The sequence below is a fragment of the Vipera berus genome, assembly GCF_964194415.1.
Source record: "Vipera berus genome assembly, chromosome: 7".
In the NCBI taxonomy this organism is placed as follows: domain Eukaryota; kingdom Metazoa; phylum Chordata; class Lepidosauria; order Squamata; family Viperidae; genus Vipera; species Vipera berus.
Window position 1 is genome coordinate 1 of NC_138209.1, and position 24577 is coordinate 24577.

Consider the following 24577-nt stretch of genomic DNA (forward strand, 5'->3'; position numbering starts at 1 on the left):
GACCCTGAGCTCAGAGGGCATGGGAGCAGTTAAACACTGGACTGGTCTCTGTCTCCCATCAACACGGCCCATGCCATCCCATGCCCGTCACCACCCCCATGTACTGACCAACCCCGAGCTCCCCGGAGTATGGGTCCACCCCAACTCCAGCCTCTTGGCTCCCTTCAGGAGGATCCCCTCCTTTTCATGTAGTCCAGCCACCCTCCTGCCCACCCAGGGTTAGAGGCCGGCCTCTCTAGTGGATTCTTGGCTCTCTCCACCCACGGGAGCCCTCAGAGCGACTTCACCGCCCTCTTCTTTAAATCTCCGCTGTTATGCAGATTCACTATTAAGCTGAACGTCCGTCAGCAGGTAAGGAAGGATGCTTCTTTGGCAGGAGCCCTAATGAGCTCAGCAGGAAGAAGTCACACCGAACCGATCTGATATTGCTGATATTATTTGACTAGGGAAAGTTGGCAGAGATTGTTGACTTGATAAGGACTTCCATGGGGTTCTAGTAGAGAAGGTGTCAAAATGTGGGTTTAGCTATGCTGCCATTACCTGAACGTAAGTATGGTTGAACTAACATCTCCGTTTAGTGTACGTCGATGGCTAAGTCACAAACTGAAGGACTGGCTCACATGCTACATCACTCAACTGTGTTTCTCATCCCTGGGATAAAAGGGTCCCAGGGCAGGTTAGAAAATACAATTCCCTAACCATTTATGGCACAGCCACAAGCGGGCAGGGGTGTAGCAAACACTTTAGATAGTTGTATCACAATTCAGATACGAAATGTTACAGTGCAGAGAAGCTGCAAGAGTTTTTTCAACATGGTCCTATATTTCAGTAGGAAAAATCAAAAGCATAAGTTTTTGGGGAAACACTGTGGCAGGAGTACACAGAAAGGATATAGGAAAGAGCGATGTGATGGGGCTATGAAAAAGAAAAGGGGAAAAGTGCCAATAACAACGGTGTGTGTGGGGAGGGGGTCAAGGGAAATCCTCCTCTGCCTTGGTCCTCTGAGAGCCCCTCTAACTTATTGGAGCAATAGCTCGTGTGGAATAGCCAGAGGTGTTGAAGTAGAGGCCCTTATTATTTCACAGATAAATGAAGATGACAGCACAGACAGAATTTGGAATAATATTGGTGGGGTGCGCACAGACACACACACAGAGTGAAGTTTCTTCCAGTTTTCCTCTGTGGAGTTGGAGAGCTACAGCTATTTCTTCTTTATGCAGATCTTCCTGTATCAGTACTGCGGAGCTATCCTGCGTGCCTCAGATGACCCTCAGCTGATCCAGGTCCAGCTCTTTAGCCTCCTGGCCATGTGCCAGCGAGGAGCCCCCGAAGCAAAGGTGAGAGGGTTAGGGTTAGGGTCTTCAAAGAAAAGCAAGTCCAGTGCCTCCTGAAAAAGCACCTTTGGGACAACCCTGACCTGGATGGCTGAGGATCTCCATAGACATGTAGATTGCAAAGAGTGTCGGATTGTTTAAAATATCTGAATAGAATCTACATAACCATTGTTCTCAGCCCCCCCCCCCCATTTCTCTCCTTCTCTCACTCCCTATCTCCTTCTCTCTCTCTCTTGGCCTTGTGTCTCTTGAAACAGTATTCATTTCCTTTCTCACAAAATCATAGGTATTTTCACAACATCCTTCCTTGTTTATCTGGTCATTTTTAGCTTGAAATATCATTTTTTTAATTTGATTTGATTTGACTGATTTATAAGCTACCTAATCATAAACTATTCAGGACTATGTAACTTTGAGGTCATTAAAAAAGAATGAAACCAATAAAGCATATCCCTCCAGGGAAACGTAAAAAGAATTTTTAAATCCTATTACTTGTGCAAGTTCACAAATTATGCCGCCCAGGGCCCTAATGGAAGAACCAGTTTATAATTTTTTTTAATAAAACCCAGTAAATAAATGTTTGGTTGGATGATGCCCAGCTACTATCTTTTATTTTTATATTGCATATTTTATGTGTCGTATTTGTTTTATTGTAAGTTTCCTGGAATCATGAAAGTGAGTTAAGCAGCTGGGAGGGGGGCACTTCCAGTCCTACCAAACAAGATATTTTCTTAAGAATAATTATTTCCTGGGAGACTGTGCAAAAAAAACAAAAGTGATTTTTACATGTTTCCGTGGGTAATTCATTAGAAGCTAGCGGTTGTGGAGGTGTGTAACCAGGGTATAACCAGGTATAACCAGACAACTTAGGACACTGTGGCACTGCCTGGTAACGACCGCGAGGGGCTCATGGTTCGTTGCCCTGTCCTGGCTTGGGACAGGCCCCAGGATCTCGGTTCCAGCGGAACTGACAACCTGGAAGCAGAGCAGCACCTGCCTGCCTGCCTGCCCGCCCTGTCCCTGGAACCGTCCCTGCCTGGGAGAGCAGAACCCTCCCCAGAGGAGCAGAGTGCCTGCTGAGCTCTTCCCAACTGCCGCTTCTCCCCCCCTCCTCCTCCATAGGGCATCGCTGCTGCTTGTGGCCTGGCTGCCTCTCGCCACATGGATGAAGTTTTTAAGGCACTGGACAGTTTCGGCAGGAACCTTTCCACCACAGAGACCGTTGTGTCCAAATCTGGCCAGGTAATGTTAGAGAGCATCAAGTCCATCCTCATAAGATGAGCTCGTTCCTAGGGGCGCTGAGGCTTCTGCCCTCCCTGCATCTCCTGGAGCCCGTCCTCGGTTCCCTCTCTGTGGCCCTGGGACGTCCCTTCTGGGCACGGAGCCGCCAGGGCTGCTGCCGCCCTCAACAAGAAGGGTGGGGAGGGCCCCCTTGCCCAGTGACGCTGGTGGACATCTGGGCCTTCTTCCCCACAGCTCTGCCAACGGAACACGCTTCTGCTCTGCTACGGCCGGGTGGCTCTGGGCATCAAGGAGGAAGTCCTCCCGCGAGTGGAGCTCATCGTCACCAGGCTCATCGACTGCTTCCTTATGGACCCCTCGGTACTGGGCGCCCGCTCAGGCTTTGGGCCAGGGAGACACTTTGGTTGCCAAACCTTCCTCCTTACCCAAAAGGAGGTGGGGAAAGAGAGCCTCGCCGGTGGGGAGGGGAACCCGGCCCAGCTCAACCGGGGCAGGCAAGAGTTTCCTGAGCTGGCGGGGCTGTGATGGTGCACCTCAGGGCCATTTGGTTTCTAGACTTTGGTTTTGCCTGTTTTCTTATTCTGGGTAAAGTCTGTTTATAATGGCTGGCATTTCAATCTGCTGCCTCAGAAGCCTCCCGTTCTGGTGTGCCTACGGGAGGAAAAAATCCGTTTGTATCCCCACTTTCTGGGGGCCAGAACACTGAAGTAAAGTCGGGAAACAGGCCTAAAAGAGCAGTGCAGACACCTGGCACCTCCTCCTCCTCCTCCTTCCTCTTGCCAGCCTGATGACACAGCCATGCAGAGTTGGGGGGGGCAACTCCTCCAACACAGTCACCTCCTCAGACCCACAAGGTTCCTCTGTGCAGTAAGAGGGAAAACACCAACACTTTTTGTGCAATGTGGGTCAGCCTTCCAGGGTTCCCCAGCCAGCAGGACCATTTCTGGGAAGTCACTTGCGCTTTTGAAGCGTGCCAAGCTGGAAAATTCTGGCTTGGCTGAGTTTCTGTGTGCGCCTGCTGTAATTCCCTGATCAGGCTTTCCACGATGATGCTTGAGCCATTTTCTGCTCTCGGCTTTAGGACCTGAATCTGAAGAAGAGCTTTCTGATTGCTGTGCTCATGCTCCTTGAAGCCATTGCGGCCACGGGAAAAGCCGGGGCGATACGGCTGCACCCGAAAGCACGTCTCGTGGAGTGCCTAATAGTAAGTAGGCTGCTTTGACTTCATGCTGAAAAATCCCAGGACTTGCCCTAGGCAGCTTTATGGTGGCACAGTGGTTAGAATGCAGGATTGCAGGCCGGCTCTGCCCACAGCCTGGAGCTCAATCCTGATGGGGCTCAAGGTTGACCAAGCCTTCCATCCTTCTGAGGTTGGTAGAATGAGGACCAAGATTGTTGGGGGCAGAATACAGAACATTGTAAATCACTATGGGTTGGTATATGAGTTTAATGCACAGCCAGCTTGGAGTGGGCTGGCAACACTTCTGGAGGCACAGAGTAGAGACTCCACAACCCATGTCCCGCTGGGTCATCATTTCAGAGCCATTTCTGTACCAAATTCCTCAATGCTTTCAATAATGACAGAGCTTCTAGAAATGCTTTTAAAAATTTGGGAAGGTATTCAAAGATGCATCTATCTTGGAAGCAATCCAAGCTAAACTGTATAGCACAAACATCAGGAATTGGCAACATGAAATTACATTTTGCATTATATCATAAAGAGTTTTATAGTAATTTCCCAGACTTTGGACATATACTATACGTTATCCCATTTGAGGTACTTTGGTTCAAAAATGGTTGCCCTACGATGCACATTTCGCCCAGTTAAAGGTTACACACAGATAAACAGGAGAGACTTAGTCATATAGAGATACCATTTCAACCTAACTCCCCTTACAGAGGTTGCCCTGTTAGCCTGTCTGGGCAGTCTGGTGTACTTTGGGACTTGTTCTCGGTCTGCAGGTCTACCTCAGTTGTGATTTCTGAGGAATCTGCCAGTATCGTTTAAAATCATATCACTTACCTATTTATGTGCAAAACATAGGAGAGGCCTTTCAAGTTCATACAGCATTATAATAACATTATTTCTCATTCAGATTTGATCCTTTATTTTTATATTTTATGGACACCTCATTTAGGTAGTAACTTTTACAATTAAATAATATTGTTCTATGGGGTTCCACCAGTGGTGGGATTCAGCTGGTTCGTACCACTTCGGCAGAACCGGTAGCTAATTTTTTGTTGCCCAGGCCCACAATGGACTTCCGGAAATGGCTGTTCACATATTTGAATCCCACTGCTGGGTTCCACACTTTAAAACTATGGCAAAGATGAAGCTCCGGAAGACGCCTTTCTTTCTGAAATGAAGTCACTGCATGAGCCACTTGAGGTTCTGCCAGTGAGATGGTCTCTCTGTTTAAAAGTAGTGTGTCACTTATGAGCTTCTGTCCATTAGGAGATGGGGAGGGGGGGCTCAGGCAGCAGAGCTGAGAGCAGCCAACATTCAGGGACCAGAAAGGTTGCAGCATCACAGACGGGGGAAGCCTTGACACATTCAGCCCAGAATGTTTAGCCTGAGCGGGCGGGGTGGGGGTGGGAGTGGGAGGAATGCATGTATGCACTCGGAGGCAACGTAGAACCAAAGCAGAGTGTCAGATTGCAAACCGGGGCAAACACCCCGTATGTCCTCCCCTGGACAAGAAATGCAGACTGACGACAGGTGTGTGGCTGGGTGGGAGACGGTAAAGAAGGGCACCTCCCACCTGGTGAAGGCCTTGGCCCGCAGTTCCCACCTTCCATAATGCAAAGTGGTGGCTCTCCAGAGCAGTTCAGTTTCCAGTGAGGCCACGTCTCCTGCTTGTCTCCAGGTCCCTGGAGGCCACCCAGGCGAGTGGGCCTCTCCGCCTGACCCTCGCTCTCTCCTCCTGTCTCTCCCACGACTGGCAGGTGCTGATAGAGAGGGAGCCCATCCACCTTCTGGGCAGCACAGTGCGACAAGATGCGATGTACATCGCTAAAGAACTCAGGTAGCGAAGCGGGGGGGCCTCACCTCCCACGGGGGGAGGGGGGGAATGATTTCAGCCATTCTGTACATTCAAGAGCGCCCTGCATAACAACAGAACGGCTTCTTTTGAGCAGACTAGGTAGCGCCTCCCCTAGGAAGTCAAAACTGTGGGGGGGGGGGGAGAGGAGCAACATTTTTATGTTCTTTATCCTGAATTGCTCCAGAATTGCCAACAATGGACAAGCCGTCTCAAAGGTGCTTTTTCAAGACAACTACAACCTTGATGGCTGAGCATGCCCATAGACCAGGGGTAGGCAACCTTGGCTCTTTTATGAGTTGTGGACTTCAGCTCCCAGAATTCCTCAGCCAGCATGGCTCAGCTTGGAAACCTCTCCCTTCCCCTCAGCATGGCTGGCTCAGGAATTCTGGGAATTGAAGTCACAAGTCAAAAGAGCCAAGGTTGCTTACCCCTGCCATAGACAATGGACAAGCTGACAATAAGCCAAAGAAAAACAGTGAAACAGTGAAATTATAAATTGATCCATTTATTTCATAATCATTGAAGTATGGATTAAATGGAGTAAATGCAGTGCAAGATTGATGGCCTCCCAATAAATGGTAAATCAGCCATGAATTGAGGAAGGGGGGGGTGTTCTCCTGTCTACTCTGCCTGCTAAGTGAACCCTTGTGCAGTTTGAAGTGTGTGGGCCACGTTTTCTGCTGAGATCTAATTTTTGGTGGGTGGTGGTGGTCCAAGGTACTTTGGATTATTTTCCAATGATAGACTGGGAAAGTGGGGGCAGTGGACAGGAACATGGCCAGGGACGTGACTGAAATAAGGCAGAATTAGTGTTGGATCCGGGCGAGCGGCAGCTCTTTCTCATTGTCCTGCCTTTAGACTTTGGGGAGGGGAGCCTTCCTGGTGAGTAGCCCTTGTTGGGATGCTTGATGCATTCTCAAAAGATGCTGAGGATAAAAGGGTAGAATCCCATCCTTGAAGTTTATCCGTGAAGGCTTCCGGTTTCCAGAGTCAAGAGTGTGGCTCCTTTACAGACTCAGGATTCAAACGTATTTGTCTTTGTGTTCATTTTGAAGTTGAAAGCTATGCTGTAATGATCCACTGGGCAAAGTCATTTCTTGTGGCAGCGAAATCTCAGGCGTTTTCTGTTCCATCAGCCACCTGAAGCCCCTTCTTGAGCCAGAGAAGAAATCCAGCCTCCTCCATGCTTCCTTCAAAAGTGTCTTTTCCTTGGCTCCAATGGAGATCCTGGAAGGACAGTCTTGCATAGACGAGAAGACATTGAATACCAAGGTGAATCCTCTGACTGTCATATACAAGCCTTCTTATTTCCCAGAGTGGGTTTTTATTTCTGGATGACAGTCATCACAGAAGTTATGTCTCTGCTTTGGTAATCTGGCCTAACAAGATGCAAGTCTATGCATAAGCATCCAAATTTATTTTCAACTTTACGTAGAGGCATTTCATAAAGCACAGTGGAGCAGGATAAAGGGGGAAAACATGGTTATGTTATGGAGATGCCTTTGTCTAAGTACTGCAGGGGAGGGGGGGATGACAACTGGGGGTGGGGGGGAGGATATGTGCCCTCCGTCTTTCCCCAAAGACTCATGGATGCACTCTATGAAGTCGACTTGCTGGGTGCTGTTTGGCCCCAGTCTGAGCACCCCGGTGCCCGGTTGATTTCCTGCATCTAGGGAGCAATCTCACTCACAAAAAAGTCCTGGTCTCTGCTGAATAAATGATAAGGACCTGACAAGGAAGGAGGGGTTCGTTCACGTGTAGGAAAAAGGGGGTTGCAGCTGGCAGCCATTCTGCCCTGGGGTGCTCTCCAGGGCACAGGAGGCCTTGTATGTGGGCGCACGCATTGTCCTGTTTGCCTGCCCGGGACGGCTCCCCCTTCCATGGTGGCCTTAGCCTCACAGGCCCGCTTGTGCCTCAGGCCTTCTACCAGCAGACCGTCGGCTGCTTCGAGGAGATGCTGCAGGCTCTGCTCTTGGAGAACCCGCAGCCCAGCGAACTCAAGCACATGATGGAGGTAGGCAGAGTGAGGGGAGCTGACACCTGAAGGGTGACCCTCTGGGAGGGGTCAGGGCCCCTTCAGAGCATCCCTGACAAAAGAGCAGGGAGCTTTCTTTGGGAGTCATGTGGTCTGCATTAGCCTGGATGTGTATTTTTAGACGCTGTTGTTTTCATCTCTATTAGTCATTTTAGTGGGATAGGCAGCTGTGTAAATTGATGCCAGTCAATCCATCCGCCAATCTCGCAGGCACTGGGCACGACTGCTGCAGGCAGAGAGTGATGGGTCCCCTTTTAAGCTGTATAGACTATGGGATGCTGCTTCCTCTGTCCCTGTTGGCACTGCTGCCCCCACCCGATGATCCAAATGACTCCTTGGGTATTTGCAAAGAGGCATTTCTCTGGGTTTTCTGAACAATAGCAGGTCCAGAGAAAACCGGATAGGGCCTACAAAATCCGTGAGATCAGGTTTACCTCTGTTCTTTGGGCCTTCTGAGAAAATCCTCCTTCTTGTGTCAGCAATTTACTGTCAGAAAGGCGGTTTGGGCATTTCCCTCGAGTCCAAAGAACAGGTGTCAAGCACCTGGCCAGGTGTGGAGGCAGAGACAGGCATCCCAGCAATCCAGTGTCCACTCTGACCAGATGCCACTGGCGAGGGCTTAGGTGTGAAAGAGGGAAGGGGTCCTTGCCCCTTGCAGAACGCCTTTCAGATTCCAGCCGAGTGCTTAACACCCTTAACGTTTTAATTAGTAGCTCAGGATTTCTGCAATGTCTGAAAGAACTAGCATTTGAACACACCTAGTTTGCAGAAAACCACAGGAAAGTGAAATGCTATTGGTGACATCCTTCACACCTGCATAGGAATGGCCTCATTGAGACATATATAAGCCCCAGAATCCTTGGAGGGACCCGGGGTATTCCAGGCACTCGTAACCTTACTGGTTCTGTGGAGTCAAGGCGCAACCAGGGCCAGCTCCAGGCACGCTGGGCCCGAGGCACCACCATATTCTGGCACCTTTGGGAAATTTCAAAAAAGGCGCCCTCTTGCTTCCTTCCCCCCCCCCCCCTCAGGTTTTTGAGCTTTATGCTTAAGGTTTTCAGCCCAGGACAATTTTTTTTCTTGGATATATTCACCTTATTTACACTGCAAAATTACATTTAACTCTCAAGTGGACAGACCATTGCTACTTCCCCCCACCCCCACCCCCTTTTTTTGTTATTCATTTCATTAAATTTATTTGCCGTCCATCTCATTTCGAAGCAACTCTGGGCAGTTTACACCATTAAAAGCATTAAAATCATAAAAGGTAAATATTTATAAAACAGTAAAAATGGAAATGGTGTTGTTTTTTTGGAAGTTTTTTTCAATTTTGCCAAGCCCCAAAATGTGTTCCTCTAAGCCAGGGCCTGTCTTTCCTTGAGCTGGCCCTGCATGCTTCGCACTAGCAGCCTGGTTTTCCTGCCTGCCTTTCCTCTGATAGCTTATAGAACCATGGATGATATCAAAGTTAGATCATGTGCGCGAAAGAGCCGTGGAGACAGCAATGAAGCTCTTGAGGTTTGTAGCTGATCGCTTCCACCTTGATGTGAGTATCCGTAAACTGAGCTGCTCAGCTTCTTAACTGGGGCTTTCCCTCCTTGAGAGACTGGGGGCGTTCCTTAGTATGGTGCAGAACATAGACACAAGGATTGTGTTTGCTTTTCCACAAAAACACTACAAACTTAGATAGGTGGGCATGTTCCAGACCCTCTCCCTTTAATGTTACCCCCCCAGCTCACACCTCAGGACCCCTGTTTCCTTAGCCTTCTAGACTAGGGAGAGTAGAGTACTTCCAGTTTTAGCTATGCATTTGTGGATTTTTGAGAGCCACTTGGAATTATTATTTCAGATAGGCGGCCATTTATCCTTTCTCCTGCCAACCCAACAGCCCAGAAGTCTTGTTTGAAGACTTTCAGTATGGTCCATGGTGGGTGTGTGAGACGCAGCTTCGGAAGGTTCTGGGTTTGTTCTGATGAAGAGCAGGAATCGGCCCTGCACACAGGTTAGCTAAGAAACATCTGCAAACCTCTTCAGTAAATTATTCCCACTTCTCCCTGTTTCCTTAGCTCTCTCGGGAATTTAGCAAGCTGGCCCACCTGACGGCCCTTTTGATTGGTCTGTGCAATGACCGGGTACCGTGCATTAGTTCGTTTGCCGTGCAAGGAGTCAGCTGTCTCTATGAAATCTTACTGCACCGTAAAGGTGAGGTCTATAATACTAGCCATCGACCCTCTGGCTTCTCCACTGCTGCTGCTGCTGCTCGGAGGGTGCGTGGGGCAGATTCCATGGCTGGCCTTTTGGTGTTCTGGGAGGAAACAGCCCAACTCAGGGAGCACCAAGAACCCAACAGGCCAGTCCTGAATGACATACGTGATAGCAATGAGAACTGCTCTCTTCTGCTCCAGGTCTGAGCACCAGCAAGCAGAAGAAGCGGAAATGGACTATGAAGAGGAGCGTGAAATTCCAGGAAGAGGACAGCCCTGCTGGTCGAGCACCGGACGGCGGTTGGCAGATAGCGATGGTACCCTGGTTCTTTCCAAGGGGTGCAAAGTGCTCACTCCAAGCCCCAAATGGTGCACAACTAGCCCCTGGCTTAACAACTGCAATTGGGACCAGAATTTCCACCCGTTACAGTCATAATTCCAGTCAGGCCCGATTTTATGACAATTTGTACAGCAGTCATAAGTGTTCATTAAGCAAAAGCAGCTTCCCCAACGGGCATTCTTTTGCTGGAAATAGACAGAAATGGTCCCAAATTGCAATTGCAGGACTATGGGATGCTGCGACCAGTTGTAAAAGCCTCTCCATCTTGTCAGGGCTGGCTTTACCCATCCCAAGTCTCACCTGGCCTGCAGGCTGTTCCCCACCTTCTCCCGCCTGGCCACCCAAATCTCCCACGGAAGAAGCTCGGAAGGAAGGGAGGGAGGGAGGGCTCAGTGCTGCTTGGGAGCTCTCTGGCCCCATCCTTTTGGGGAAAGGGAGGCGATGGACCCCTGCCAAGCCTTGTGCTCCCCTTTGCAGCATTGCGGTGACCAGCTCTTCTCCGTTCAGCTGACCAACCTCTTGCTCTCCGTTCTGGACTACTTGAGAGGGTCCGGCCCAGAAGTACTGGTGGCAGCAGAAGAGGTCCTCAGTGCAGTTCTGCAGAACCATGCCATGAAAGTGGAAAGGGTGAGGGCTTTAGTGGCAGCGTCCATCCCCTCCCTTACATTTTTCCTGCTAGTTAAAATGCCGCATTTGTTTCTTGGTTGCTTGCTCTGAGCTTAGCAGCTGCTCAGACCACAGCTGACTCCAAGCATGTCTGATCTCACACAGTTCCCATCACCTGGGTGAAGAAAAGGATGTTTCTTTGTCTATCTTGCCTCTTCCACTCTGAGCAGCCCTGTGCTCCACTCAGTTGCCACCGATTCAGGAAATGCATTCGTAGGTCCATGGCAGGAGCTTGCCTTTTATTTACCTGCTAACTGACGTCCACCTTTCCTCCAGAAAGAAGCTCACCTGGAAATGTCCCTTTTTGCCTGCCCTGTAAAGGGGCACCAGGGGCAGAGAGAGACTGGACTGACCCAATTCACTCTCCGAGTTCCCGTGGCTGAGGCCTCCTTATGCCGCTCCCTCGCCTCTCCCCTGCCCTGGCTCTCCGGGGCCACCGGTGGCACATTTCAAGGGGTTGGGAAGGCAGAGCAGCCATGGCAGCAAACAGCCTTTGGGTGCCAAGCGATGCACCTGTTAACCTGCAGCAGAATCTCCTGGGTGACCCTGACAGAACAGCCCTTTGGCCGCTGGTGAAGAAGCAGGCAGGCGAATCGCCCATGGTTTGTGTCTGGGACCCAGGGGCCTCTAGGCTGTGACCTAAGCAGCTGCATTCAGGGAGAGCCTGGAAGGAAATAGGACACAAACATCAGCTTACCCTGGAAAGATGGCTGGCAGAAGGAAGAAACCTGGGAGGCCTTCTTGGGTGCCCAAGGGAGGAAGGGAGGGAGGGAGGGAAAGAGAAGCCCTGCCAACCTCTCAAGGGTTTGTCTATAAGCCCCTGTCTCAGGGAAGGGGAGGCTGCCATTGTTTGTGGCCGCTCCTTCCTCACCTGGCCTGCCTGGAGAAGCTGAAGCAGACTTGATGGGGTCTGGTTCTGGGGTCCTGTTTATCATCTTCATTGCACTCGTTTTGACCCCCTGTGCATATGTGGCAAATGCCCCAGCACCGTCCGAAGTAGGGCAGGACCCGAAGGTTGCAGGACTGACCCTGAAGGGTCCAGGCGAGGCTGTGTCCCCTGCAGCGTGAAAGGATGCCCGTCCTCAACTAGGCAGCCTCCCCCGAGCCCGGGAAAGCCGAGAGTCATGGCTGATCCAGGGACCTTTTCCAGGGCACAGCTCAGCCTTTCTTCTTCTGTGGCTGCAGGTCAGCGATGTGGTTGCAGGCATCTACACCTGCTTGCAGCCCGGCCGTGCTTCCTGCTGGACCCGGAAAGTGGTGCTGAGGGCTCTAACCTTGATGATCCCATGTCGCCTGGAGGAAGTCATCCAGAGCTGCTTATCCTATTCCATACCCCTCAACAGGTAGGCCCCCCGCAGGCTCCATCTCCCCCTCTGAGACCCCTCCCCATCTGCAACTTTCACGCTTATGTTGCTGATTTCCCAGACAGGCCAATGAGCTCTGGGCAGCCATGGCTTCCAGCCCCAAGGTGGCTGTGCAAATCCTGCACCTCTTACTGAAGAATCTGCAGGTGAAGGACCCTCCTGGGGGCCAAGAAGGCGGCGGCGGCAGCAGTAGCAGCACAACCACCTCGCTGGCGGTAGGTGATACCCCACCTGGGCCACCCATTCTCCCAGTCCCTCTCTGGAGCTGCTTTGCCGGGCCTGGCCTGCTGGAGGCTTTTCTTCCTGATTAGAACAAAATGTATCTCGCTCTCAAAAGCGTTCCTTGTCTCCTTGTGTTGCTTTTGCTACACAAAGTCCTGGTGACAGCGATGATCACTCACACTTGTCCCCATTGGGACAACAGCCTCACCTGCTCTCCAGGTTGCGGCTCCCAGCTGGCAATCCTCATGCAGCACTACGACTTGCAAGAGGGTGGCGGGTGCAGCCAGGGGTTCATTGCCCTCCGCTTTCTTAAAACTCCTTTTTAATGCTTTTTTTTTCAAGTTAGAGAAGAAGGAGAGAAGTAATAGTAACTTATAATATAACTATTCTGGATCCAAGCCATTGTACTTTAATTAATCTCTTGTTAAGACTTCTATGGTCTATATAAGCAGATGTCATTAACATTAACAGCTCTCTCCAGATAGTTGAACTCGTGGAAAACACCTTTTATCATATAGAAATACCTTTATTGCATGTAGAGTCGAATACAGTAGGTGGGGTGCATTAAGATGATGTTTGTACAGCATTTCCAAGATATTTCCAAGGTATCTCCACGGTCAGAAAATGGTAATACTCCTAGCGTCTGCACATGTCTGCTGTTGTCACATGTTAGCTGGTTAATGGAGAAGGAGAATCTCTAGGGACAAAGGAGGAGGAAGTCCATCCCAGAAAGGGGAGGGAAGAGGAAATACATCATAGGGTAGGAGGGTCTGACTGCCCACATTGTAATTTCTCCAAAACAGCCACGTGGTGGCAGCACACTCGCCATCTGGTATTACATAATACCACCATATAAAATCGTATAACAGTAGTTATACAAATGCAAATACACATTTGTGGTTTGCTTGTTGTCATAAAACACCTGAGAGATATAAGTAATAAACCTGAGATAGACATAAACCCTGAAAGATATAAAAAATAAACATGAGATATGTAAACATAAAAAACCTGAGAGATATAAAAATAAACATGCATACATATAAGACATAAAACCTGAGATATAAAAATAAACATGCATACATATTGCAGTAATAAGAACTGCTATTATAGGCTTCAAATAGTTTAGATGAAGTTCAAATAACTTTTCTTCTTGGAGTCAGGATCCAACCAGGAAAGGCGACGAGGTCTGTCTTCAAGGGGCAAAAGCAGGACAAGTTCTGCGATGGTCTGATGAAAGTTTTTGATGACTTTCGATTCTTGAGCTTGATGGTCCTTAAACAGAACAAGGTCTCTAACTTGGAGATAGGGGTGAAGATGAGACCTTTGTGACTGGAGCGTGATTTTGTTGCTCCCCGCCATAATTTGGAGCAGGGTTGGATACAGGTGGTTGCTGTGGATTGCCTAGAAGTGGAACAGGATGCATAGCTGTAGTGTGTTTGTCACTTTATGAGTAGATCAAGTTCCTCTCTGATGTTGAAGTTGAGATCAGCAATAGCAGCTTTGAAGGTTGCTTTCCAGGATCTGTTGGTCTCTGGACTGTCATTAAACTTTGAGAGGCTAGAGTTGAGAAGCTCTCGTCGAATCATGTACCTGGCATGGTCAGAATGGTCTGACCCCTCACTCCTTGATGCCAAAGAAACTTGTTGGGCCCCTTGGGTGTGAAGGTTCTCTGGTGAATAAAGATGAGGTGCACTGGGATGGAATGATGTTGCAAGAGCATTCAATTGTGGTGTATGCCCTAAAGTTTGTGCTGGCTGTGGATTCAACTGTTGATCATTGCTGGAAATTACGTTGTCATTGGCAAGTGGTGATGCAGTTTGAAGTGTTGGCGCACCTGCTTCTGGGCGTTGAAGAGGTGCAGGCCTCTGCAGGCTTGGTGTCTGTGTGCTGTTCGTAGGAAGCACGGTTGATGCACCTGTGCAGTGTTGTTGTTTTTTTTATTGAAGAGTTTTAAAATACAGTTTTCCTTTAAGAATCCCCCCTTCCCCCTCCCTCCTCCCCCCTCCCTACCTCCCCCCCTCCCCCCCCGACTTCCCAGAGCTAAATACAAGGTATATATATAAAAAGCAATCATAAACAATCATATACTAACAATTATAAACTCTAAAATCCATCACTCTCTAGCTTATATAAGATAAAACAAATAATAATAATATTGAATATGTATAAAAAGAAACTAAGATAATAAAAGAAAAAAAAACGAAAGAAGACTTATTCAAATGCTACATAAAACTTCTTAACCCTATACTTGTTCTGGATAAAATCAATCCATTTTCTCCATTCCATAATATAGCGTTCTTGCGAATGATCTTTCAAATAGGCCGAAATCTTCGCCATCTCTGCCAGGTCGGAAACCTTTAAAGTCCACTCCTCTATGGTCGGCAGTTCCTCTTTCTTCCAATATTGGCCTATCAAAAGTCTTGCCGCCGTAATTAAATTCAACATCAACTTGGTGTCCACAACTGTGGCATCTGTAATTATTCCCAACAAAAAAAATTGCGGACAAAACTTTAACCTCTGTTTAAAAATCTTCTGCATGTTCCACCAGACTTTTATCCAAAAAGCCTTAACCTTTTTACAAGTCCACCATATGTGAAAATATGTTGCATCTTCATCACCGCACCTCCAACATTTAGGCTGATAATTCGGATACATACTTGCAAGCTTTTTAGGATCTAAATGCCATCTATAAAACATTTTGTAAAAATTCTCTCTTAAATTTTGAGCTTGTGTAAATTTTACGTTCCTCACCCAAATCTTTTCCCACGTGTCCATTGTGATGACTTCCTGGATATTTTGGGCCCATTTTATCATACAATCCTTAACAAGCTCTGTTTCTGAATCAATCTCTATCAATGCAAGATATATCCGTTTGATATGTGCTGGTCCCTGATTCCTAATTTGCTTTATCAAATTTTCATCAGTCATTGTAAATCCATTTTTCTGGTCTTCTTTCCACCTGGCCCGTAACTGAGTATATTGAAACCAATTTTGAACAACCTTCTCTTCTCGCAAGAGGCTATATGATTTCAAACACCAAACGTTTCTTTCCAAACTGAGAATTTCCTTGTACGTAGTCAAATCATGTTTGAAGCCAGCATGTATATTTTCTATTGCGTGTTTTGGAATTGCCCACAATGGTATCTTGCAACTTAACTTATGTCTATACTTCTTCCAAACTCTCAGCAATGCCTGTCTTAAAATATGCACCCTAAACACGTTGTCTACCTTCTTATCATACAACAAATATGCATGCCAGCCAAACAACAAATCGTGGCCCTCAAGATTTAATAACCTCCCTTGCGTCAAATTAATCCAGTCACTTATTCCTACTAATGCAGCAGCTTCATAATATAATTAAAAATTAGGCAATTTAAGGCCACCTCTCTCACGAGTATCCTGCATAATCTTAAGTTTAACTCGTGGTTTTTTCCCTGCCCACACAAATTTATTGATACCTCGCTGCCATTCCTCCAGATTAGAATCTTTCTTAAGAATCAGTATCATTTGAAATAAAAATAAAAATTTAGGCAGGACATTCATTTTTACTGCTGCAATCCGTCCCAACAAAGACAATTGCAATTTTTTCCAGCTCTCCAATTCTTTTTGAATTTTCCCCCATAATTTTTCATAATTATTTTTATATAGCTTTGTATTAGAGGGCGACAAAATCACCCCCAAATATTTAACCCTTTTAACAATCTCAAATCCAGTTAATCCTTCTAAAAGGGCCTTTTGCGATGTTGTCATATTTTTGGCCAAAATTTTTGTTTTTTGTACATTAACCTTAAATCCAGAGCAGTGTTGTTGAAAAGGTGTAGGCCCTTGCAGTTCTGTGGTCTTGGAGTGGTGAGTGGGAAGCGCAGAAGATGCACTTGTGTTGTGATGTTGAAGGAGTGCAGGCCCTTGCATTTCTGGGGTCTCTGTGATGTTTGTAGGCAGTGTAGAAGATGGCTCTGCATCGTTGCAAACATTATGCTTTAACACATATTGACTGGTGCGTTCCATCAGATCCTCCACTTCTGTTGGGATGGAGCACTCCACATTGGTTTTTTCCTGCATCGCCTGTTCATAGACTTTCAGCTTTGCCCGGGCAGCTGCTTGGTCCTTTTCTACTTGCAGAATTTTCATTTGGGCTTCCTCTTCTGCTTGGCGGGCTTTTCTCTGGGCTTCCATCTCTGCTTGGAGGATCTTCTCCTCTGCTTGGCGGGCTTTGCTCTGGGCTTCTATTTCAGCTTCCTTCCTGGCAAAGGAAGCAAGCACGTCCTTTTCTTCTGCAAGCTCACGGGCCTCTACTAGCTTGTCATGTATCGTTGAAGCCCTGGAGCGAGAGGATCTAGCAGAGCGTACTGTGTGTCTACTTGATGTAGACCTATGAGATCTGGTCTCTTGCAGGTCAGCAATACGGATTTTTGCCTTATTCTTTGCATCTTGCACTAGGAGATCTCTTTGATGGTTCAGTTGCTCAATCTTGATTAGTTGTGCTGAGGAATCATCTACATTAGAGTCATTCAAAAAACCTGTGTATTTTGCAGACAGCCGCTGGTAACGTTCATAAGCTGCAGATAGGCGATCTATAGAGTCTCATAATTCAGCAGGATTACCATTAAGGCTCAACAAAAGTGAGATGCAGTGTGCAGTTCTGTCCCATAGCTCTGACAATTCATTGGAAAACTCATCCTTAGTTGCCTCATAATTTCCCCTGAGTTTCTGGGTTGGTTTTATTGTATGCTTGGGTCTTACAGCTTCTTGGTGCAAATCAGGGTTGTCTGGGCGAACCAGCTCTTCTGAATCAGTGGGACACTCCACCATGGCTAGGATAGATACAGAAAAGTTCCTAGATATTTTTGACTAAATTTGGTGAACTTCACTCTTCGACCACCAGGGGGCGCCTTCAGTGTGGTTAGAGACTTCAGGGAAGTTCACCCTTTGGCCACTAGGGGCACCTTCTGCATGGTTAGGGACTTCAGGAAAGTTTGCCCTTTGACCAGTAGGGGGCACTCTACACGTGCCTGGGGACAAGCCTTTTATTTGCTGAGCAGCCACCGGGGTGCTGCTTGCATAGGTGGGTACTTCAACAAAGTTCACCCCTTGACCACTAGAGGTTGCTGTTTGGAAGCAATCCTGGTATTGTCTCTAGCTTGAATTTGGACACAATGTGAGCCAAATTATTTCTTCTTAAGACCACAAGTTGTGAGCTGGTCTGGAACTCTTGAGGGACTTCCTGTCCATGTTAAGAGTGCCAACAGTACACTGTGTCACTGACGAAGGTTAATTTGCTCTTTGTTCCTTGTTTATAGCTAGAGGGGTTGAGTAGAATTGCTTGTTTCAAGCCCTCAGTTGCATGCAATTTGACTGTGGGCTTGCTGAATAATCTCCCTTTAGAGATTCAGAACATATATTTTAGAATTGTTAGCTGAATCACTTGCTTTTACATATAAAGATGCTTGCATGGCTTGTCATAGGTGTAAGTCAATGTCTCTCCCATTTGGAGACAGTTTAACGTTTCAGTTTGGCCACCAGGGGTCGCTGCCTGCCTTAGCATAAATCCAAGCTGGCCTTTTGTCTCCTGGATTCCAAGGGTGGGGGCCTCTTTGACTGAGCAGCAAACCAAGAGCTGCGTTACCAAGGCAATTAATTGTTTAATAGCCTCTTTATGGTTTCCTTCAGCAGTCTTAGAACAAAATTTTTTAGCTAACTGGAAAACTTTTTTCCTTTTGAGCAAAAAATTCAACTCTAAAGACAATGGCTAGCAGCACAGGATGATATCTCTCCCTGTACAAGCCTTCACATGCAGTTAGGGGCCTCTTTCACTGAGCAGTAAACCAAAGGCTTGGTTATCAAGGCAGTTAATTGCTTTATGGCCTTTTATGACCGTTCTCAGCAGTCCGTAGAACAAAGAGTTAGAAAACTGGCAAACTTTTCTTCGCTTTGAGTAAAAATTCAGCTCTTTAACAAATTGTTTGCAACAGTACGTCTCTGAACTTTCCAGTAGAATTTGGGTGAAAGGCAATGTTGGAGGAGACAGACAGGACATTTCTAACCTTGCATTTTGATTTCACAAAACTCAAAGCTTACAAACGACAGTCTCTCTTGCAATTAGAAACATTTGAACATTCAAGGCACATCTTAGCAGAAATTCATTTGCATTTTAAAGCCTCTCCAATTGCTTAAGACACTGACCAGAGACTCAATGACAAAGGAGGCTGTAAGATTTTAACAAGCCTTTTGAGTGGTCTCCTCAGGAAAACAGGAAGAAACATCAATCCACAGCAACTCAATCCTGACAACACGGCTCTGCCCTTTGCAGAATCAGCTGGAGAATGACGAATTACTCATCTCCCTTTTTTAATGTAGGCATGCAGTTTTTAGAAGCACCTCTAGACTGAGCTTTGGTTGTAGAGAAACATGCACACTTTAGAAGCAGACAGCAGGAATTCAAATTACATTTTCTGACTGTTCTGGATCCAAGCCATTGTACTTTAATTAATCTCTTGTTAAGACTTCTATGGTCTATATAAGCAGATGTCATTAACATTAACAGCTCTCTCCAGATAGTTGAACTCATGGAAAACACCTTTTATCATATAGAAATACCTTTATTGCATGTAGAGTCGAATACAGTAGGTGGGGTGCATTAAGATGATGTTTGTACAGCATTTCCAAGATATTTCCAAGGTATCTCCAAGGTCAGAAAATGGTAATACTCCCAGCGTCTGCACATGTCTGCTGTTGTCACATGTTAGCTGGTTAATGGAGAAGGAGAATCTCTAGGGACAAAGGAGGAGGAAGTCCATCCCAGAAAGGGGAGGGAAGAGGAAATACATCATAGGGTAGGAGGGTCTGACTGCCCACATTGTAATTTCTCCAAAACAGCCACGTGGTGGCAGCACAAAAACCATGTATTATGTAACTATGCAAACTGTACTGTATATTATATAACTATAACTTGTAATAACCCAAAGAAAAAGCAGCAAAAAGGAGGAAACTATGTATGCATATCAGAAATCCATTCAATATCCAACTACTTAAAAGTTTCTAAATTTGCATTAAAGAAAATAAGTAATAATACAGTATTGTTACAAAAGTCATAGCATTTATGCCAGAATAGAATTTATTGTATCCATTTTTGATTATAGATAAGATTGTTTTTTCAAAACTAAATAAATTATGCCTCAGGACTGCTATTATTTTTCACTTTCCACAAAACTGCAGCACTTCAGGATTGATACAAACATTCTCAAAAATACTCAGACCCCATTTGAAACATAATTTAGCATTAACATTAAAGGATTCCCCCATAAATCTATTGTACATGTTAAAATATGATAGATTATAACACTTTTTTAAAAAAAATATGTATTTGTTATAGCCTGGGCAGCAAACAAAGCCAACGAAACCTACTATATAGTAAAAACAGCCACTGAAAACAGTGGACCACAAGTGATCGTAAGTGGCAGGTCTCCCCGGCCTAGGAGAGGAATCGGTGCCCAGGTCACCTGGCCGGGGCTGCCATCTGCTCTACCATGGGTTCAAGGGAAGTCCCAAGAGGCTCACCAGCTCTGGCTGATTTCCCAGCTGGCGTCACAGATGGCAGAACACAGGAGCCCAAAAGGCCACCCCCGTCCGGCTTTGCCAGGGTGGAGACCCAGCCAGTCCTTCCCCATCCAAGGCCAGCATCTTCCTGGCACTGGAACAACCCCCCCCCCGGTCCAAGTCAATCAGCAGCACGTTCCTACTGAAAACGCCTCTGAATCCTAATTCTGCGTGGGGTGACTTCAAGATCAGGGTCGACTAGACCAGGCTAAGGAAGCGACACCAGGCAGATCAGGACTACTTTTGCTGGGACAGCTCAGTGACGTGTTCCCTTACTTAATAACCTCTTGCTTAGCAACAGAAAGGTTGGCCTCAATTGTGATCATGAAGTTAAGGACCAGCTGTAAGGGCCTTCCCCCTCTCCCTTAAGGTGGGGGAGCAGTCGCTGCCCGGGATCCTCCTCTGAGGGTGGCGTCTCCCCGTTTCTCCCTGCCAGGCCATGAATGTCATCTACGAGACCTTCCACCTCCCCGGCTATCGGGCCGCCCTGGCCGAGATGCACCTTCAGCTCTTCATCCCTCTCCTGAAGCAGGTCCTCTACGTGATGCAGCTGGACTTGCCAGAGGCCTTGAAAACCAGGCAGGAGCTCATCCTGAGGGAAAACCCCACAGCACTCACCTTCCAGAGGTACCAAAAGGAAGACGGTCACACCTCTCAGCACCAGTGGCCCCTTCCCCCCCACCCTGGGACAGAGCAGGATCCGCAAGGGCAGGTCGGGCTTTGACCTGCAGCACAGCATAGCATCTCCCTGCCCCTCCACCCCGAAACGTCCCTGCTGGGCCTAGTCCAGGACTCCAAAAGGGGCCAGTATTGACCCCCAAGGGTCAATGGGACTATCCAAAGGGTCAGTGAGTGGCTGGAGGCCAATAGATGGTCCATAAATGATGGAAATCCCAAAGGTGCTTTTCAAAAGTCAACTCTATTTTCTTAGTTTTTTTCTTGAAAACATTTCACTGCTCATTCAAGAAGCTTCTTCAGTTCTGAGGAAATGAAACGTTTTCAAAGAAAAAAAAGCTAGAAAGCCTAGTTACTTTTGAAAAACACCCTTGGTAGAATATAAAAAGCTACAACTATGGATGGACATTAATAATAACATCAGTACTAAAACCTCTAACGATTAAAGCCAAACATTGGGGTCATTAGCAACTTCTAGTCTAAAAAGGCAGTTAAGGGAGGCCAGAGGCGGCTCTTGTGGCAGCTGGGAAGGAAAGTCGGGGTGCAGCTTTGGCTCGATGCCCTGAAGAAAGGCCAAGAAATGAGCCAGTCTTCACCCTGTCAGCCAAAACGTCTGTGCTTGCAGCCCCGCCAGGTAGGATAGGATGTCAGATCCCCTTTTAAAAATATCTCACAGGTAGGGATGCATGGACAGCCATTAATTCTGCACACACCAAACCTTCTCTGGTGCCTTGGTTCATCTTCAGAACCAGGGGGATTTCAGCACCGAGAGTCTGCGCCATATCCGATGTCCGGTATTTGTTAAAAGCACCAGCAGGCAGGAGTCAAAAAGGGTTGATGGCAACATAAAATTAAAGGAAAGGAAACTGTCCTGAGCCCCCTTGGGGCTACAAGAAGGTCCTTATGTCAAAGTCCAACCAGCCGGATTTGCAGAAGTGACTGTGGAAAGTGTGGGCCCATATGCTGTTCTATTCCCACAAGCCCCTCCTCAGCAGGCCCCTCCTCAGTCTTTCCCAGCCATCCTGAGATCAACCCCAATGGAGGGTAGGAAGAAGGTGCAAGGCTGGTGCGTGAGGCTGCCTCCCTATGGAGTGTCGGGCCCATGGGGCTCGACAGCTTTCTGCAGTGGGTCTGCCTGTGCCATCAAACAGGCGAGCGGACCAAAAGGCTGAGGCTAGAGCAAAGGCGGCCTGATTTTTGCCTGCTCCCGGGTGAGAGGCTAGCCTTGTAGGCCCGCTTCCTGGCAGCCCCCACACGAATGGCGACAGCTGAGTCTTAGGCCAGGGCTGGAACAGCAACTCCTTCCGAAAGAAGGAGCCCTTCGACCTTGGAAAGGACCAGGCCCCGCACGAGGAGGAGAGCGCCAGTGACGTCCACTTTCCATCTGCAGCACTTCAGTGGAGATTGTGAAGAGCCTCTTCTCTGTGGCCGGGGACTGGGCAGTCTACGCCTGCATTGAGTTCCAGCAAGGCTGGGTGGTGCTCAGCAACCCCCAGCACTTTTTGCAGGGCACACGCCTGCTGGCACGGTAAGAGGCCCAACCATAAGTGCCCCCCTCCCCCAGGACACCTGAGTCCTGCACTGTCCCCTCCAGGGGTCAGGGACAGTAGCCGTCCTCCCTCTTCTCCCAGGCACACTGTCTGGGTGAGCCTCTGGGATCAGATCCCTTCTCCAGGAATTGGGGGTGGGGAGCAGTGCCTCCTTCCCCCCTGGGCTGGAGTGGGGCAAATGATCTCTTTCAATCAACCCAAACGTGAAGAGCGAGCTGACTTGCACCCTTTTTCTGTCCTTCCAAGGTGAGGGACAGGCTATGGGGCTGGTGGGGCTCTCCTTGGGCCTCTCCCAGTTCTCTTGCCACAACAGGACAATCAGGGTCACCCTCTCCCCCTAAGTGAGGAGCACCAAGAGAAACCCTCCTGTTGTGGCCCCAACCCCCGAGCCTGTCCTACCTGAGGAAGAGGACTCTGAGGATGATGGGGAGGAACTGGCAAGGTGTCCCTCTCCGGGACCCTCCCCTCTGGCAAGGCCTCTGTCTCCATCTGAAGGCCAACAGGAGCAGCTTGTGATTAGCCAGGCTGGGAGTGAGCCAGAGCAGCTGCAGCAGATGGAGAGTAGCGGAGATGAATCATGGCTAGATCCCCGAGAACGGCGCAGAGCCAAGCGTTTACAGCAGTGTAGGAAGAGTAGGAGGGTCAGGGATTAGCTGTCACTGAGCCACACCCCACAAGGTACAAAAGGGGGTGTGGCTGCTCTCAGGACTTTGTGACGAACAATAATTTAATCAACTTCTGGTCACATCTTCGGAATTCTGTCGGATTTACTACCTGTTTGAAACCCTGGCCTGAGTTCTTGACAACACTTCTGTATTTTTGTTTCTGGACTGTTTGCTTGGACTCATTTTGAGCAATTGTTTGGAAGTTATCTCATTCCAGTGGAGGCTTGAGGTAACAAGCCTATTTTGGCTGACTGTTTGTATTTTGCTGCCAAGGCCTTATCAGAAGGCAATTACTAAAGCCTGAGGAATTAACCCTTGCTAGTCATGCCTGCTTGTCTGTCTGTTTGTACCCTGGGAGGGGGGGAACAGAACACCTCCGGTGCCAGGTGGGGCCCTCGAGGGTGTTTTGCCCCTGGAAGGGGGGCGGGGGGGCGAGGAGGCAGGCAGTTCTCTTGGCTGCCCCCTAGTGGCCTCTGTCTCTCACAGCACAGCCATCACCTCTGATCTCCCATCACGCAGGGCCATGACTGAGTGCAACAGTGCCCAGATCCCGGGAATCTTTGGGGAGGCTGCCCTCATTCTCAGCAGTGAGGAGGATGAACTGAAGAAGATGACAGCCTTGGCGCTCGTGATCGAGGTGAGGACTCGCCTTGGGAGGTGTTGTGATTCAGGGTCAGCCTGTGGGTTCGGCAGTTGGGTCGGATGACTCAGATGAGGAGGAGGAGGGGGGTGTTGAAGAACTTGCTGATGATGGCTTTGAGGCTCCGCAGAGCCCCCAGCCAGGCCCCTCCCACCTGGTGGAGACCCAGCTGTGTGAGCCTGACAGCGTGGATGAAATGACCCACAGCTGGCCCTGTTCAAGGACGCCCGACGCAGGAGGCAGTCAAGTAGGAGTAAACAGGAAGGCAGTGGGGCTTCTCGGAAGGAGGGAGAGAGAAGCCACGCCCTGAACTCTTTATAAAGGACTTGTGTGGGGAGGGCTGGTTTGCTGAAAGCAACCGCTCAGATAGTGTTTCAAAGCTCCGGTATCTTGGTTCGTGTCTTGTTTTTGTAATAAATTTGGCAGACGTATTCCAGCCTCTTGCCATCTGTAAAGGGGTTGCCTTTTCTGCAAGGCCGGTAGCAGGCTGGTACAGAACAGGAGGGGGGAGGGTGTCTCTTGTCCTAAAGCCACCAAGCGAGGCAGAGCTTTGTGGATGCTGCTGCCCTCTTGTGTGCGCGCACACACACACACATTCTTCCATATCCCGGGGCCTGTTCATGTTTAGCCTTCCTGTCCCCTGCACAATCGTTTGCCAATAAAGAAAAGGTCCTTTTACTTCCTCAGTTCCTCAAGAGTTCCTCTGCCATCAAGATGATGAACAGATTCAGCCTCCGGGAGCATCTGGAGGAGGGCCTGGCTGCACGCAATCCCTCGGTGCAAGACCTCTGCCTGAAAGGGCTCAGCAGTTTTGTTTTCCAGCAAGGGAAGGTAAGAGCTGTCCGAAGAAACTGGCCCAGGTCAAACCCCAGGCGCCACACAGGTCAGAGCCTGAGGGTGGCCCAGACCAGCGGGAGCCCTCTTGGCAGTCAGGTATTAACCCTGCACACTTTTAACTCTTAAAATCCTCAAGTCTTACTTTTCCTGCCAGGAAGAGTCT

At 48.3% G+C, this 24577-nt stretch overlaps 1 protein-coding gene across 1 annotated transcript in view; it reads left to right on the plus strand.

Annotated features, from left to right (window-relative positions):
* Nucleotides 1-192: 192 nt before the first annotated feature.
* The window catches only part of LOC308671211 (maestro heat-like repeat family member 5), a gene marked incomplete at both ends in the record, with an annotated part of 39357 nt that continues 14972 nt past the window's right edge, over nt 193-24577 (plus strand). Inside the window, 18 exons of the mRNA XM_081333310.1 lie at nt 193-351; nt 1221-1337; nt 2457-2576; nt 2811-2936; nt 3658-3780; nt 5523-5602; nt 6757-6892; nt 7539-7634; nt 9097-9201; nt 9722-9857; nt 10061-10176; nt 10677-10826; nt 12051-12208; nt 12291-12444; nt 20484-20674; nt 22113-22250; nt 23457-23574; nt 24265-24408. Of these exons, the coding sequence (XP_081189436.1) occupies nt 193-351; nt 1221-1337; nt 2457-2576; nt 2811-2936; nt 3658-3780; nt 5523-5602; nt 6757-6892; nt 7539-7634; nt 9097-9201; nt 9722-9857; nt 10061-10176; nt 10677-10826; nt 12051-12208; nt 12291-12444; nt 20484-20674; nt 22113-22250; nt 23457-23574; nt 24265-24408 (2367 nt within the window). The remainder of the gene's footprint in view (nt 352-1220; nt 1338-2456; nt 2577-2810; nt 2937-3657; nt 3781-5522; nt 5603-6756; nt 6893-7538; nt 7635-9096; nt 9202-9721; nt 9858-10060; nt 10177-10676; nt 10827-12050; nt 12209-12290; nt 12445-20483; nt 20675-22112; nt 22251-23456; nt 23575-24264; nt 24409-24577) is intronic.